The 16,949-nt window shown below is 43.4% G+C and overlaps 1 protein-coding gene across 2 annotated transcripts in view; it reads right to left on the minus strand.

Moving 5' to 3' along the window:
- gli3 (GLI family zinc finger 3) overlaps window positions 1-16,949 on the minus strand; it is a 94,432-nt gene that overhangs the window by 32,843 nt on the left and 44,640 nt on the right. For both annotated transcript variants that reach the window (XM_030756664.1, XM_030756663.1), the window contains one exon: window positions 10,070-10,175. In XM_030756664.1, the coding sequence (XP_030612524.1) occupies window positions 10,070-10,175 (106 nt within the window). The remainder of the gene's footprint in view (window positions 1-10,069; window positions 10,176-16,949) is intronic.

Consider the following 16,949-nt stretch of genomic DNA (forward strand, 5'->3'; position numbering starts at 1 on the left):
TCACATCAAGCAGGATTCCCTCTCTGTGGGATACCTCTGGGGGCGTGCCAGACATTCCCTTACACTGCGTCGTCAGTTCACACACACACACTCGCTGTGCAGTGAAATTCCCAGCAGTCTCCTTCAGTTCCCCCCAACTCCTCCCACTGCGTGTTACAATCACATTCACACACAAGCAGCAGATACACTCTCGTCCTGCCAGAGCGATGCACAGTACATCTCCATAGGCACGTATCACTCCACGCCGCTGGAGCGATAACACGTGTTTATTAACAGGAGTCAGAGAGTGTGACAGGGTTGAGTCATAACACACGGGTCCAGGTGTCAGCGGCTCTGCCGTCCCTGTGAACTCCAGAGAAGCCATGAACGCATGTAAAAGTTGAGTCACACACAAAAAATGCTTCTTGTTTCAGATCAAGGCAAAACTCTAAGAACGAAAGGGATTGTGCGTTATCAAAAAACGACAGATTCAAATCTTCTCACCACTTGTGGTGGTTTCAAAATGTGGCTGGAAACAGTCGTCGTCTTGAGAAGTTTACGTTTGGCTTTGCCACGCAGCAGGGCTTTTTTTTTTTTTTCACAGGCAGTTTTGAAAGCTTTTTTTTTTTTTTTTTTTTACACACTGCAATTAAATGTAATTTCAGCCATCGCGATAAGAATGTCTACCAAAACGAATCAACTAAGTATATAGCAAGAAAATGAAAACATGAAAGTGAAATTGCACAAAATGAGCCCAGCTTTTTTCCCTGTAATTTCAAGGGGGCTGGAATCAGGGAACAAACATGAGCCCCAAAAAGAAAAAAAAATATTTTTTTGTTATGTTTTTGGTCGTCTCCCATGCTTGATTTTCCTCTTTTACAAGTAGAACATTCCACCTTCATCTTTGTGCACAACCAATTACATACTTGATTGCTGTTTTTCTTTTCTTTTTCAAAGTGAGAGAGTGAGTACAGGTGGAATTAGCTCTCAGTCGGTGTTTTGAGTTCCTCTGGCATGCCTCAGGCTAGAGAGAAGACAGGAGGGCACTCCTGGGTGTTAAAGTGTTAAACTTCTGAAAACATGGAGGAAGCACATCTACCTTTCTTTTTCCTCTCAAGCAGTGTCTCGATGGTCCTGATGCCTTTACACAAAAACTCAGCTGATGCCTGCAGCTAAACAGGGTTCAGGGTTCCACACCCCATCGCCCTTACTACCCGACAAGTCAGGTAATGAGCATGCATGCCTGCCTGTACAGCCTACAGGTGAGGGGCGGTGAGGAGAATGAGTGTGGCCCAGGGGCTGCGAGGAGCCTCGTGGATCCGTGAGACAGCTCCACATGATCCCCCGCAATTCACCACGTCACACTGGGCTGCCGAAATGAGCAGCCGCACGGATGGGCCTGAGCAAATCACAAACAATACACAGCGCTACAAGACAGCAGAGACACACTGCTGGAGATGGTTAATCCTTCAGACAGAGATCTGAGGTAGAACAACAGAAAAAAAAGGAAAAAAAAAAATGTGGAGGTCACGAGGATGAGGAAGGGAGGGAAAGTCGAGACACAGAAGAAGCCGAACAGGAGCATCAGGTACGAGACAGAAATGTGTGTGTGTTTCCTTCTCTGTACTAAAAATCTCCTTTTCAGAATGAAATCCATCACGTTTTCCTAATACATACTTCTTGCAGAGGAGGGGAAAGAAAAGAAAAGCCGGACAGAAGAAAGGCAAGCACTGGTGGGAAAGTGAACAGACACAGCCTACTTTATTCTGCCCATTTCATCCATCTTGTTGGGCTAATAAAATGTCAAGTAGAGTTCCTTGATATTTAATCATGAAGAGGCTGAGTGCGTGGTGGTGCCAAGCGCAGGCTCGATCAAGCTTTGGGAAGCTTAAAACACAGACCTGAGGAAATTTTGGATAAACCCAAAAGGTGGACGTTTCACAAACCTGCTACAACATAAATGAAGCAAAACTGTTAAGAAGTGGAGTTCCTAATAAGCCAGCTTTGGGAAACATTTATTTTTTTTCTTTCCAGCTTTGTTCAATCCCCTTAAATAAACTTTCATTCCTAATTTAGCAAAATCACTCACAGAAAAGACAGAAATACAACAAAAAGAACAAAAAGACCCAAAAAACCTTGCTCTGTCTTATAAGCACCCTGCAGCTGTGTGCGTGACTCTGCATATTTGTGCAGCTCCCACCGGACACTCGCAATGAGGAAAAAAAAACTTCACAAGCTGACGCCCTCTGAAAGAAAAGAGAGGCATCATGGGAGACAGAAATAGCAAAGGGCTTCTTTTTGACCCATGTTGCAAACTGCACTATTAGAGGAAACCATCCTCTATCAGGCTATCAGATGTAATGGACGCCACATCTGATAAGGGAGATAAGGAAGGGCTGAGAGAAAAGAAATCGCTTTATGTGATATGAATTAATTTTCACTGGTGAGGAGAGTGTAAAAGAAGTGATTTTTTATGATTTAGAAGATAAACAAATAGAGAAAAGGAGGAGAAGAGGTGCAGAAGCTGTAATGAACTAATTTCCTCCCACATTAAAACTTTCACTGGTCTTTAGCAGAATGACTAAAAGCATTTTTATAACCTAGCATGTGGTAACATTTTGTATTGTTGTGTTTAGGTTCCCTTCAATCATTTTACTGAAGGCTCGACTAGGAGAGATGGAGGAGAAGTAGAGGAGGAGGAAAGGAAGGGAGGGACTGAGAGAGGATGGAAAATGAGGAGAGTTGGAGAGGATTTATGACCCTGCTCCCTCGGTCTCGTTACTTGCTATAACTGGCCCCCAGAGTGGGATCGCAGGGTCTGGAGCTCAGAGCCCAGAGATCAGAGTAATGGAAATTCCACATTTCTACACTGCTACAGCGTGACGGCTTTAGGGCACAGGTTGATTCAAAAAAAAAAAAAAAAAAAGCTGAAAACTGACTCTCAGTTTTTTAAAATCTTGAACCAGAATTGATTTTTCTGCATTAAGTAAGAAGCAGTCTTTCTAAAACTCAGTGATTCCTCAAATGGCAGAAAGGTACGCTTAAGTGATGGCTTCTTCTGCTGGGAGGCTCTTTTAAACACTACTTATATGTGCGAGGCAGACAGCGGGACAGAAGCTGCCTGAGGTTGGGGAGACGACGTGAGGCGGCAGGCTGTCTGCGCTGGGTTGCATCTCGGTCCGCACCAATGAGAGGAGGGTCTCATAAAAGTGACAGTCTGCCACACCCATCAACTAAGCTACCAGAGAAACCACAAGGAACTGCTTTTACATCTCTGCATGCAAGCTAAATGGAATTTTTTTCAGAGATTACTTAATCAATTAGCTGACTTACAAAAATATATTTTTTAATATAACTGCTCAGTTATTCTCTTATTTTTTTGAGCTAAAATACTATAAATTAGTATTTGGTTACATTTGCATGTTGAGAATTTGGTGGTTTATTTTGACATACGACATTATATATAATGAATCCATCATTTTGCCCCTTTTCCCTTCTACAATACTGACTTTTTCTTTTTAATAATTTTAATTATCTTTTTGATAATGGAAATACAATTATCACTGTTATTGTCAAATGTCCAAGATGAAAAATATAGTGTGGAGCATGAAAGGATGAGCAGCAAACAAATTAATCTCTGTTTCACCTGACTCATATTTAAGAGGAAAACAAAAGGTGACGGATTGCGATCCAAAAAGCAACAAAATGGCAGCGAAAATTATTTCAAGCGTGTGTGTTTCTGTGTGTGCGTGCGTGGCTGCACGAACGCGCACAGCCACGCACGCACGCATTAGCGCGGAGCTGTTGGCACCTGCCTGTTATCTCTTCCCCTCAGACCTGGTTTTTCATTGTGCTCCTTGGGAGAGCTACAAATTGAGATCTCAAACATGAAGAGGGGGCAAATGACTTGTGTGTATAGAAAATCAAATCTGCTAATGTGTTACATGTGCAAATTCACAGGCCCTCGTATTAGAGATTAATGTATTCCTGCTTTATCAGAATGTACCTTTTTCAAAGCTGTTTTCAATGGAGCCTTAAATTAAATTCAACCAAATGAAGAAGAGAATATAATTAATAGGGAATATCCGTCAAAGGATAACCAGACAGGAACTGATTTGCATTAATAAAATGCTTATGCAAGGGATCAGACTGGAAATACTATAAATTCTTTGACAATTCCTGTTTGCCGTAAAGACATATTAAACCAGTAATAAACTATTTAAAGAGGATTAAAAACATTTAAAAAATGCATGTGATATTTAATAACCAGGGAGAAATACTAATATACACCGAGCAGCAGCAGCAGCAGCAGCGGCGGCCTCAGCAAAGGTAATCCTAGCCTCGTAAGTAGAGTTTTGGAACATGTCTGAACAGATCTCCACAAGTAATGACTCAACCCTAAAACCTTTACAGGCCTTGTCAAATATCTGCTGTGCCAAACTCGTCCCCCCCACCCCCACCCCACCCCTTTTTTTTTCCTCTCTCAACCTGCTGGATCCATCATTCTCAAACTACACAGGTGCCTTCAAAATATCATGGTCCTGTGCACAGGGTGAGGAGGAAAAAAAAGTCTACACTGCCCATTTAGGGTTCTGAAACTAGTGTATTACAAAAAAAATAGATATACTGTAACTTCAATCTGCCCACATTTCTGCTTAGGCATTTATCTCCTTTCTCTCTAAATCCTGAAATTGCCTCAGAAAAAAAAAAGAGAAAAAAAGGCGGGTTGCGGGGGGGGGGGGGGTGATATTCCCCCCCCCTCCTCACACATTTTCACAGAGTGGCGCGCAACTTTCTTTCTTCCCTCCTTTTTTTTTTCCCCCCTCCTGTGAAAATTGAAGAGGCTTTATGTCAAATACGGCTAAAGCCAGCCTCTCCATATCAAACAACGCAGCGCGAAAATTACTGTGGCGATGATAAGGCTGCCAGATAGAGTGGGAGAAGAGAGCAAAGGGGGGAAAAAACTGAAAGGAAGTGACTCTACTCAATTATACTGCAAAATTGGTATGACTGAATATTTTTCATTCAGGTGACTGATAGTATCAGTGAAACTGCAATGCAGATAAATAAAGGAGCCTTCTGTCAAGAATAAACACCATTAATCATGAAGCCAGCTACTGCGTGACCGCCTGTCCCCCCCGACTTACTCCATAGAGAAAGTATTAAAGAGGGGGGGGATGGGGAAAAGACTAAGGAGGGAAGGGAAACCAGTGACTCCACCAGAGAGGGGTGACCTATGAAGTCACACAGAATGGGTTTCGGACAGTTAGAGAGGAAGATAAAAAAAAAAAATTTAAAAGCAGCCTTCATCTTTCAGACCCTGCTTCCTGGTGACAGAAGCGTATCTGGATGGAGATTATCAGATGCGATGGTGGACCAATCATTTACACTTGATGTAATTTATGGCTACACTTCGCATTAGGTGTTAGTCTAGAACAGATTCAAATAATAATATTAATTTTTAAAAAATCTTCAACTATATTTCTTTTATTCTTTTCACCCACAGAATCTGGAATATTTTGTAGACAGTATGGTCCGAAGCTGACATTTAAATTATGAAACGAGGCCTTGAAACGGCGAGTCAAATGGCACCATGAGTATCCGCTGCTGAAACAGTGTGTTTCCTCCAGCTCCTATAAAAGCTACACCAGGTCCTTTTTGTCTTTTTATTGTTCATTGTTTTATTGTTTATGCTGTGAGTGTACACATCTGCACTTCTGTGTATGTGTGTGTGTGTGTGTGTGTGTTACACGTGCAACGTATTGCAGTGCTCGCTCACATCCCATCTGGAAGGAGGTGTTGCGATAAGACCGCAGTCTTTATGCAAAGCAACACTCCGCTCCACTGTGAGCAGATTGGGCGCTCTGACAACAGTTTATGTAAATAACAAAAGGAACTCGGCACACATCTTAAAGAAAACAACAAAACGCATACAGGCACGCTCAGTGAGGGCAGCGAGGAGGAAGAGTGTGAATGCTGATGCACCCAAACACTGTGTTTGACTCCTGAGATGATTGGAATTAGAGGGTAACAAGGTGATTCAGTCAAGTTTGTGCCTTGTTTAAATAAAACAAAGCTCGTGAAGCAACAGCTCACGCAGCCCTGAAGCCAATTAGTTCCTCCCCGGTTCATCGTTTCTGAGCTGAGGTTGTGCTGTGATGACAGAGACGTGCCACAACCCCCCCCGGTGCCTCCAGAATACCTTCCAGCCCGGGCCTGCAGCTGAACAAACACTGCTCCTGGATGAAATAACCACACTGGTTATAAACACACCCTCAAAGCCTCCACCTGTATGCTACCTCCACATGTAGAGAAAAATAAAACACTTTATTGATGAGTCACATGAGTCCTCTTTTTTTTTTTTCTGTTTTTGAGGTTTTTACTGCAGTCACGACAGGCCTTAAGGTCCCCTGATGTTTTCAGAATAGAGAAAAATGACAGCATTTGAGCTAATTTGCATGTTGGTAGGATGTATAAAGTGGGGAATATATTGTTATGTATATTACAAATTTGTGTTTTACCTAACTCACTAGGAAAGGAAAGCAATTTAAAGTAAGAGCTATCACAAATAAATCCTTCATGGAAAAACCCCGTCAGAATACCCATTTTGTTTTACAGCTTTATTGACTCTTTAATTGACTCCGTTGGTTTGACTAATTCTTTTTAAAATCCACATACGGTAAGTGAGCGAAAAGGTTGTGAGTCAATTGCTTATCCCGTAAGAATGCTTTGTCGTTTTAGTGGCCCCCTTTCACAGCACGAGGGCCCAGGACTCCAGAGTAAATTCTGATGCCGATAATTGACTTGTGACGAATACCTCTGTTTGTTCTGCACGGTCTCCGAGAGACCCAGAGCCGGCGTTGAGCTGCATGAGAGGGCTGTTTTGTTTTGCTGTGTACCACGGTCAGGCAATAAAGCTGGAATGAAAGGAGCGGTCTCTTCTCTTGGACCTGCCCCCCACCCCCCCGCCTCCCTCCTCCTCCTCCCCAAACTCCCATTAAGCCAGTCCAGCACAAAGGGGACCAGAGCTCCCATGGAGAGCATGCTCTTCATAGATCAATGTGTTTATTTAGGCAGGAAAGTCTCTTTCTGTCTTTGCTAAGTCTGGAGTTAAGCTGGTTCCAGATCAGAGACACACACACCAAAAACAGGCCAAGTTTCAAGGAGGGAAAGCCTCTTACTGATCCAGGATCAGTCCAGGACAGTAAATTTTTGGTTACTTCAGGAAAAAGAGGAAGAAACTTGTTTAGAAGCTTCTTGTTAGTTGTTGGGATTAGCTTGTACTCAGACTGCGATTGTTGAAACTCTTGTTAAGTGCTGTTCTTTCACGTGAATATAAATTTCTCTCTAAAGAAGGGGCTCCCACCCCCCCGTCCTGACCCCGAGGCGTTAATATTGAATGGCACATTGGTACCTTCCCCACAAGAATTCATAAACTAAACGATTAGCCTCTGTCTGTAATTGCACTCTCGCTTGCCTAATAGGAGAGGTGAGGTAAAGAGGGGGAAAAAAAAAAAAACAAAGGACAGTTAATTTGTGATTTCCTCTGCTCATTTGAAGGCAAATTAAGTGTCAAACAGCTAATACAGAGCATATTTCATTTTATGAGCTTTTAATTTAATTCCACCGCCTCATATCGCTGAAGCCCGTTAGCTGCACCGCTAACGCCCGCTCCTCGTCTGAAAACGAGGGCCATAAATAAACACGTTTCAATTAGGCCCTTCACAGTAATAGGATATGATTCTGTTCATTTGCCACGTATGGATGGTGTATGTGTCATTGTGGCACAGAGGAAACAAGCTGCTGGGCGCTCGTGGTGTTTTTCTCCGGCCACGGATGCCCGGTGGTGGCTGGCTTGCGCGCGTGGCGGGGGGAAGCCGGCTGGATTGATGGAACTGCCGCAGGGCCAACCCAACTGTAATTACAGGCCCTAATGAGAGGTTGCATGGGGAAGTACTGCAATAATAGTCCCTGTGTACTTAGGCATATCTTTGAGGGGGCTAATAACGATTAATTCTGCTCACCGAGGAGAACTTGTCTTAAAACAATTCAATATTTCTCCATAAGCCGCCTCCTGTCCTCCATTTCCCTGAGGCGACAGCTATACGTTGACTGCCTCTATTTGCGTGGGCTGGCTACAAGCAGCATTGCTGAGCAGAATGCATCACTTAAACCCTGGCAGAGATTTACGTTTTGGCTGCAGTTTAACAGTCGTAAAGTTTAGCCACAGCTAAAACTCCCTCAAAGCCGAAACCTGGGAGTGTAATTAACTCCAATTTGCCATCAGGTGGTTGGACGCAGCTGTAATACCACAAGTGATGAGTGCTTCTCCTCACTAAGGAATTCGGTGCTGCTTTTTTAATCAAGCAGGCAATATTGCTGCTTCTCTGCGCAAAGAATCAGAAGCAGATGAGAATAATTTCTGCATGAAACCCACGTAAGGCCTGTAGATAATGCGCGTGACAGCGAGTTCACAGACTTTATTTAAATAAGGCTGGCCACTCAACAGCTGTTTTATAATCATGACAAATAGTTTCCCTCAGCATAGCGTGTCATATTAAACAGCTTTATGCTTAATGGTTCGGATAAACAGGCCCTAAGTAGCATGGCAGAGCACAGCCGTGTCTCTGGTGACAGCAAACCAAGCGCACAGATAACTCCTGTCCGGACAGAGTGACTGAAGACGCCGGTGCTGCGTAACTTCTCCCCCTTAATTCAATTCTCTGGCTCTGTGTTGTCCCTCTACCCCCTCCTCATTTTCCTCCTCCCCTCCTCCCTAACCTGCGCTCCACATCGTACCAAAGCGCTCCTGACGGATAACAAGCCCGGCTGTTTGTTTGAGCTTATGTTGCCTGTGCATGTTCTCCCCATTATCTGTGCATAAGCTAAATGCTAAATTATATTTGCCATTTTGTTTGCAGTGACACGGGGCATCAATCACCTCCCTTTTTTTTTTTTATTTCCTCGCCTCAACCCCCCCCCCCCCCCCCCCCCCCCCCCCCCCGACACACACACACACACACACACACACACACACACACACACACACCCGCCACACACTCTCACACACACACACACCCTCCCTTCTTCCTCTGAGCAGGAGACGAGGGGTTGAGAGGTGGGGTGGGCCGGAGGTGGGGGGACATAAAAAATTCATTACGCTTAGTGGCACATCAGCAAGGGAGAGATATGACTCCTGAGGAGGAGAAAGGGGGAGTTGATAATGATGAAGAATATCAAACATAATGCGGCCCAAGTAGCTGCCCCATCCAATTTGTCCTCGTCGCACGCTGATCGCTTCCTCCGTGTCTGCGGGTAGGAAACAAGTGCCGCAAGGACGATGAAGCATCTCCTGCACTGTTTGGATGCAAAGAATACAAATGATGGAGAGAGTAGAGGAGAAAAGAAGAGTGTGACTAATAGTGAGGAGTAAGGAGTAATTTGTGTATGACTGTATGTGAGCGAGTGAGCCGAGGGAATGCAGAACACTTTGAAGTTCTCTTCTGACCTGGCCAGCACCATCAGATGCACTCCAGGGAAAGACTAACGTAATAAAAGTTACCCTGTTTATAATAACCTACCGCTCTTAAGAGAAATAACACCATCTTTTTACTTTACTTCAAAATGACTCAAATGTGCATGCATGTGATTGGAAGAGGCAAGGAGGTAAGTTGTATACTGTTCATGTGTCAGGAGCCCATCTGTGTCTGTCAGAGATGGGTAGATGTCAGCAGAGGCATTGCTTCCTTCTCTTGACAGGGCTTGATCACTGCTCTTATGAGAATTGCGCGCTCCCAGGCTTCCCTCGCCCTGCTCTCATTTCCCTGTCTCTGACACATGTTCATTTGCGTGTCTCTGACATGCGGATCATGTTGCGCGCGTACAGGGCCGCGGCCTTTGATCCTGAAAGGCAAAGAGAGGTGCCCCGGCACCCACGAGGAGGGTGCTCCACGCCCCACGGGCGGAAGGAAGTTTCGAAGCTTGATTTGTATCGCCGCTAATAGCGGCAATGCAGCTGAGTCAAATGTGTTCTCAGTTATGATCAGCAAATCTTCGATGGTGATTTTGTGCTTGAGTGTGAGAGACTTACACATGAAGAGGGGGCACAGGGGAAGGCTCGTAGATGTAACGTCCCTGGGTATGTCTGTCATCGATTGGCACAGGAGGATGGAAGGTAGGGAAGAACTGTGGAGCAGCTGCGTAGAACAAAAAACAGATAAGAAACATAAGCTGTTTTTCTTTGCAGTTTATAAAACTCCTAGTTCTTCTAAAATACGTTGTCAAGTGGATCCATTCCCTCCTCGGCTAATCTAAATAGCAGCAGTAATGAAAGGCAGCGGTTGATGGCTATCTTTCAGCAGACCCACCCAAATGAGACCTCATTAAACGCGCCGAGCTAAAAGCTGCACCGCTCAAAAATGTTAGCTGAGGAAGTCTTTGTACGTGTCTCAAGGCTGACAGAACTCAAAATAAACAGCGATAAATAACCGTAGGAAAAGCAGCCAAATGGCACATTTCTCACCGCGCCAGGCATAATATGGTTTTGTACAAAGCATAACAGTTTGAGTACAACCAATGAAACGTACAAAATGGCAACAAAAACATCCTTTTCCATCTCAGTGTGTTTTATCACAGAGAATCCAGAGGCTTCGCTTATTCCCCCCCTCCAGATAAAACATTAAAATATTTGCATAACAGGAGTTTCCAAGCCTTTCTCTATTTTCACCCCTCAAAATTGAAACTATTGTGCCACTACCAGGCTGAATTTCTACATGCACGCACTCATCATCGAACCTTAACTGTGCTCGGTGTCATAAAATTGCAAGTTGAAGCTGTATTTGTGTGTTGCAACCGTGCACCCACTGTTGGACGAGTCGAAACAAGCGAGCCACAAGTGGGAATGCAAGAAATGGGACCAACTTAAGATTTGACACTTAAGGTTGAAACGTGTACTGAAAAATGACTATTAGACACAAATTAATTGCATCTCAATGCTAGAACATGTGCCACTTTACTGCCTGAGACCAGTGCCAAGTTGCGTTATCTTGGATCCCTGAGGCAAAGCATGTGTCAACATCTGTATAACGTCACGCAGCAAGTCTCTGAGGCTGCTAGCTATATCTTTTTTTTTTTTCTGCTTGTAAACATTTGGAAGCGTGAGCCAAGAGGGCGCATGGCCAAACAGTGAGGTGCCCAACAGCTTTGCAAGTGTTGAGCCATGACAGATACAGCTGCATCGTTGGGCAATACACCAGGTGTTGTTCTCAGGTCTCTGCTTACCTCATGGCTCATTTATTTACTGGGCTGATCACTGCCAGCTTGCGGCAACAGCTACAACTAAGAGCTGATCGCTTTAGTGTTGTTCAGCAATATAATGCAGCAAGTTTTAAAGAGGGGCTCCCTTAAAGAGTTGCTTCCATTAAAAAAAGAAGGACTCATAAAAGACAAATGAAGCAGCAGTATCCAATCCTAAACTTTCCATTAAGTACCAAATATATATATATATATATGTGTGTGTTTGTGTGTGTGTGTGTTTGGGGGGGGCAACGTTACAAAGCTGGCACCCCCAGTGGTGAACTAAAGCGTGATGATCACTGCTGTGAGTGAGAAGGATGCCATTCACGCCGCAAGCTGAAACTGAAGATATTTACACTTTGCCCAAACACCTCTTAAATCCAACTTCTATGTCTCATGCTGTATATTGTACTGCACAGTCCCATTAACACTAGTGCATTATATTCAGTAGTACTAAAGTTCTCCAGTTGCACAGAAAATCGAAAAATGTGTTCAACAAGTGAAAAGAAAACTTAGGCAAACTTCTAGAAAGCACTCGTGGGTTTTTATCCTGTTTTCACAATAGCAGAGATAAGTGGTAAAAGCCTCCTCCATGCAGCTCTGGCAAGTATCTGACCACTCCGTCTCTGTCTGTTTGATAGTTCTCTCCTGATGACTCAGTTTTGGCTTGGCTCACCTCGGCTGATTCCAGAGCTGCTGAGGGCGGGAGGGATGAGGGGATGCTGGGATGAAGGGATGGGCTGCTGGTAGACGAGGGCAGAATCTGCTTTGTTTACTCTCCACAGCTCCACTCCCGGGCTGTCGGCCCTTGGCTGTCAGACTCGGAAATGAAGCATCAGGTTTACCAGCGTCTATGGGAGTAAAAGCTTCATGTTCTCTAATCTTACTCATCCCTGCCCACATAGCAGGAACTTTATAATAACCTCTGTCATGTTGTGTAATAACAGAAGACTGCTGAGGTTAAAAAAGTGCGATCAATTTAAATACTCCACCCCTTCACCCCTGCAACATACACCTTCATTCCAACATCCGCCACTCTTTGTTGAATTACCCAGATCCCCCCTTTTGTTTATGTCTCTGGAGCTACTCACTCAGCACAGCCCTGTACTGAGACTGGACCCTTTTTCTTACTTTTTCCCTCCATTCCTTCCTAATCTTTCTGCAGCCCATGATTTTACAGCATGGCAAACCATTCCACTGAGATTTATTTAAATTCAACTCAGAAGTTTACTTTACCATGGCCCTATCTATCTAAATAGAGCCTGCCACCTCTTTTACACCAGCACAGCTCCCCATTAGCAAGCCAAACAGCCCCGTGTCACTACGGGGAATGTATACAGTCACGAAGAAAAGCAAAGAAAAGAGGGGAGAGCCTCCATCCTGCAATCTATCTCCAGTGTTTCCTGTAGGGACTCCTTACTGTTTACTCCCAAACTAAATTGCCCCTGCCTCTCTGGATATTCAGGGTATTCTCTTTGTCTAATACAGAATACAGCTGGAAGGCACACAGGAAGCCAAAACACACGTCACAGTTTTTACCTTCCCACTGCGGCCACACACCACAGCAGCTCGAGCATTCCTGAAGAAAGCGTAATCATAACGGTTTTGTCCCGGTTACATATGGTTAACCACCACCGGCAAAGTGAGAGGGGTTGTTTTTTAAATGAAAAACATCTCAGCCAATCAAATACTGAAAGTCTGGAATCCGTGAACCGAGTTTGAAAACTTTTTTTTGCCTCTTTTAAAGTAGCTTCTTTCATAACTTTCAACTAATTCATTAGCTCTTCAGAACTCTTCTCACACATTTTAATGACCTCTGTGCAACTTCTCAGAGCAGCAGTATTCATTTTTGTTTTGATTTTTTTTCCCCCTTTTTTTTTTTCAGTCTTTTAGGAGAGAGGATGGAAGGTATTAAGACATGATCACAAATGGGTCTCAATGAAAGAGCAATTAGAAGCAAACTTTGACCAGGCTCATTAATTCTAATTCACACAAACACACTATGCTCAGGACCAAAAGCCAGTTTCCCCCTCATTAAAGTGAGGATGGTAATTGACTTGTCCTTTATTGGACACTTGAATAATTTCAAAAGAAGGGGGAGGACGAGGGGAGGATAAAGCCTAAAGCACATCATTTGCAATATCCTTATTGGTTAATCTCCTTTCATAATGGAAGCTTTGCCACAAAGCGTCTTAAATGTGGTTCGGAACACATGTGAGCTGATACTTATGGAGAATTTGAGCTGTCACTCGCAATTCCGATTTGGGTGTTGATAACACAAACAATTTCTCTTCTTTCTCTTTTGTTGTCAACTCAGCATTGCGAGTTTATTGTCTTGACGGTGAAACCTGGGCTCCTCCACTCCTGTGGTGAGGGTTCAGTGACTCTGCTCAAACAGAGTGTCACCCGCAGCCGAGGACGAAACACTCCACCATAAACGCTGCACTTCTCATCGACGCTCCACTGCGAGAGCACAAAGAGCCAGTGACAGATTGTCATAAGCGACTAAGGCGGAGTGAGAAAAGGGCTGCTGGGGCCTGCTCCAGAGGTTTGTGAATTGCTAATGTGGAACATATGAAGCCTGTGCTGGGGCTGTGAGTGCCAGATTTCATTATGCCACCTCTTTCCTCACGCATGATCTCACTGTTCAGGCATGCTCGTCTGCAGCGAGGCCCACAGTAATAACACAACTCTGCAACACTTCGCAGCGTGTCAAAGATGCTCAAGACTTTGACTATTTGCATGCTTAAAAGCGCACGTGTGCGCAGCTTCTGCCGCTCCTTTCTGGAAGTAAGTACAAGTTTGTGCACGTGAATTCAAGATAAGAAGACAGAGAGTGAGGCCTGGGCACATTTTTTTATTGGTGTGTTATACTTACTCCAGGTGATGTCATCTTGAGATATTTGGAAAAATTATTATGACTTCTAGAAATAAGGAGTGCCTTCCTTGGACTGGTTCATCTGAATAATGTTTTAAGCCTAAGGAGATGAACGTGTTCAAAGAAGAGACTACATAGTTCAGAAATGTTTGCATATTCTCTGCAGAGCTGGTTTTCTGGTTTTCTTCCATTCCATATTTCTACTGCAGCTTGTCTACAACTCATCTGTTTAATCTTGTAACTCCAAGTTGGGAACTACTAACCTAACATTGGTTTAATTAATTGTAAATGTATTTTAATAATTAAAATACATTTACAATTAACTTCGGGATTTGTTGTTAGTTTTTCAGTGTGAAAGTCACTATTTTGTACCAAGTCATATATTCCAAATTTATCCTAATGTATTAATCAACAGTTAATAAGTTTTGAGTTCAAGACTTAAAAATGCAACTGAATTATTAAGCTACCAAATTAGCTCAAACAGTTCATGAAGTAGAGCTCAGCACCATTCCTGTCAGATCAGCTGATCAGATGACATCTTTTTATGCAGCCAATTAGGAAATCACATATACAGTGTGCTATTTCAGTTGCTTGAGCCCTACATATCTGCAGGCCGCTTTGCAACCCAGACTCGACCCCAGCTCCTTTTCATGCTGTGATGAACAGAAATGGACATGGCTGGAGACTCCACGGCCAAGTAGTTGTTCCTGTTATACTTCTTAGAAGAAGTTTGGGGTGGGCGAGTCGGTGCGGTCACAAAAAACAGGCAGGCAGGATCGGGACACCCTCTCTCCTTTTAATCAAGCTTATAGTTAGGGCTGGATCAGGCAACACTTGAACCCTCCCTTAGTTACGTTGCAATAGGCCTAGGCTCCCGGGGGCTTCCCATGATGCTTCTTCATTCACCTCTTTTCACTCTGTTTATACACCACTCTGCATTTAATCAGTATTAATCTCTGGCTCACTTTCAAAGTGTGTCTTTTGTCCTGTCTTCTTCCCCTCACAGCAGATGGCTACACCTCCTGAGCCTGGTTCTGCCAGAGGTTTCTTCCTGTTAAAAGGGAGTTTTTCCTTCCCACTGTTGCCAATGCTTGCTCATAGGGGGTTATCTGATTGTTGTTGTTTTCTCTGTATTATTGTAGGGCCTTTACTTTACAATATAAAATGCCTGAACTGCAGATGTTCACATCCTCACACTTACCGTCTGATGACAAAATTTACATCACTCAGATCCAAGCAGACCCTAGCGGACTTGTGGACTTTTTTTTTTTTTTTTTGCACGCTCCAAGGCTTGGACAGGATTACAAATGACAAAAATGTCAGAGACAGAGTAGAGACAAGTCTTTGTTAAATACAGGGTGGAAACTGTAACTGAAATCATCGCAGAGACTCTCAGCATTGTTTTTAATTCAATGACTATTTTGACATGACATGACAGACATTTATGACAGCTAGTCTTACAAGATTTACTTGCCAAATGAAACATTACCCACATTTGCCACTTGGCAGGTGTTAATTTCGAGCCCTGCTTGCAATGGAGTATCAGACTATATTCTCCTCTTCACAGCATATCTGCAGACAAGTGTGACTGTGAGTATTCAAAGTGTGCTTGAACTATTATGGGACTTGGTGCGTTTAACACTTCTGATCACACTTGCTTCCAGAAATGTGACGGTGAGCCTCTCATTATTATCAGGCCGGCAGGAAATGGAGATGAAAAAAAAAAAAAACCCTCAACAGACTAGACGTAGTTTGGAAGCTGGCAAATTCCCCCTGTGATCAATCCTTTCACACCCCGCCTCTCATCATGTTTGCTTACACTGAGACCTCAAGCTGTTTGGACATGTAAATAACACTTTTGGAGACTGTTTAGCTAAGCTCAATGGGAGTTGCTGTTGACTTTTGGAGCGCTTTGCTTAATTACAGGTCCCAGATTGTTTCAGGTCTAATGGCCTAATTACCGCTGTATAAATTAGCCTAATGTTCTTGCTGTGCAGAGCTTTCTCCGCTGTATGTAATGCTCGGGCACTAGAATAGAGAAAGATAAAAACAAGCTTTTATTCAGCAAAGACCAACTATGAGAATGAGGGAGAAGAAAGAAAGTAGAGAGGTTAAATAAAAGAATGTTAAGTGTTGGCTTGCCAGTCTCTGCCATTCATCATACGTACGAGGCTGGCAGATCACACTCTGCCCTTCCTCTGTAAGTCAATAGATTTTTTTTTTTTTAATCTTCTCCTCTGTTTGTGCTTTCCCTGTCTCTCTTGCTCAGTTGCTCTGACAGCCTTAAACACAAGCAGTCTTTCTTTTGGTAAAAGTAATTAACACAATAGAAAAGAAAAACAAGGCAGAGAACAGAAAGTGAGTGTGAAAGAGAGAAACGTCTGCCCGATAACAGGTTTTCTGTTTCAGCAAACATTCCATCGCTACTCACTGTCAGAAGTCGACTGAACAAGTCAGTCAGTCCCCCTTTTTTTTCTCATGGTTCTACAAGTCTGTGCGTATTTGCTCAAGCTGGTTATTTATTTGTTAAGTACATGATTTTTTTTTTTTTTTTTGGTGATTTTTTTTTGTTTTGTTTTGTTTTTTCCTCCGAGGGTTCATTTTACTCATACATCATCTGCAGAACATGCAACAATTCCCTGCCAAACTTTATCTTAAATTTCTAAAGGATTTACAGATGGCTTTACCCATTAAAATATGTATCCAATTGCGGGACATTTAGACATAAGTTACACAAATAACTCAGTGGAGCACCACATGTGCAAAACATTTACCAACCCAAGTCAATCTTAACAAA

This window comes from Archocentrus centrarchus, chromosome 20, assembly GCF_007364275.1.
Source record: "Archocentrus centrarchus isolate MPI-CPG fArcCen1 chromosome 20, fArcCen1, whole genome shotgun sequence".
NCBI lineage: Eukaryota > Metazoa > Chordata > Actinopteri > Cichliformes > Cichlidae > Archocentrus > Archocentrus centrarchus.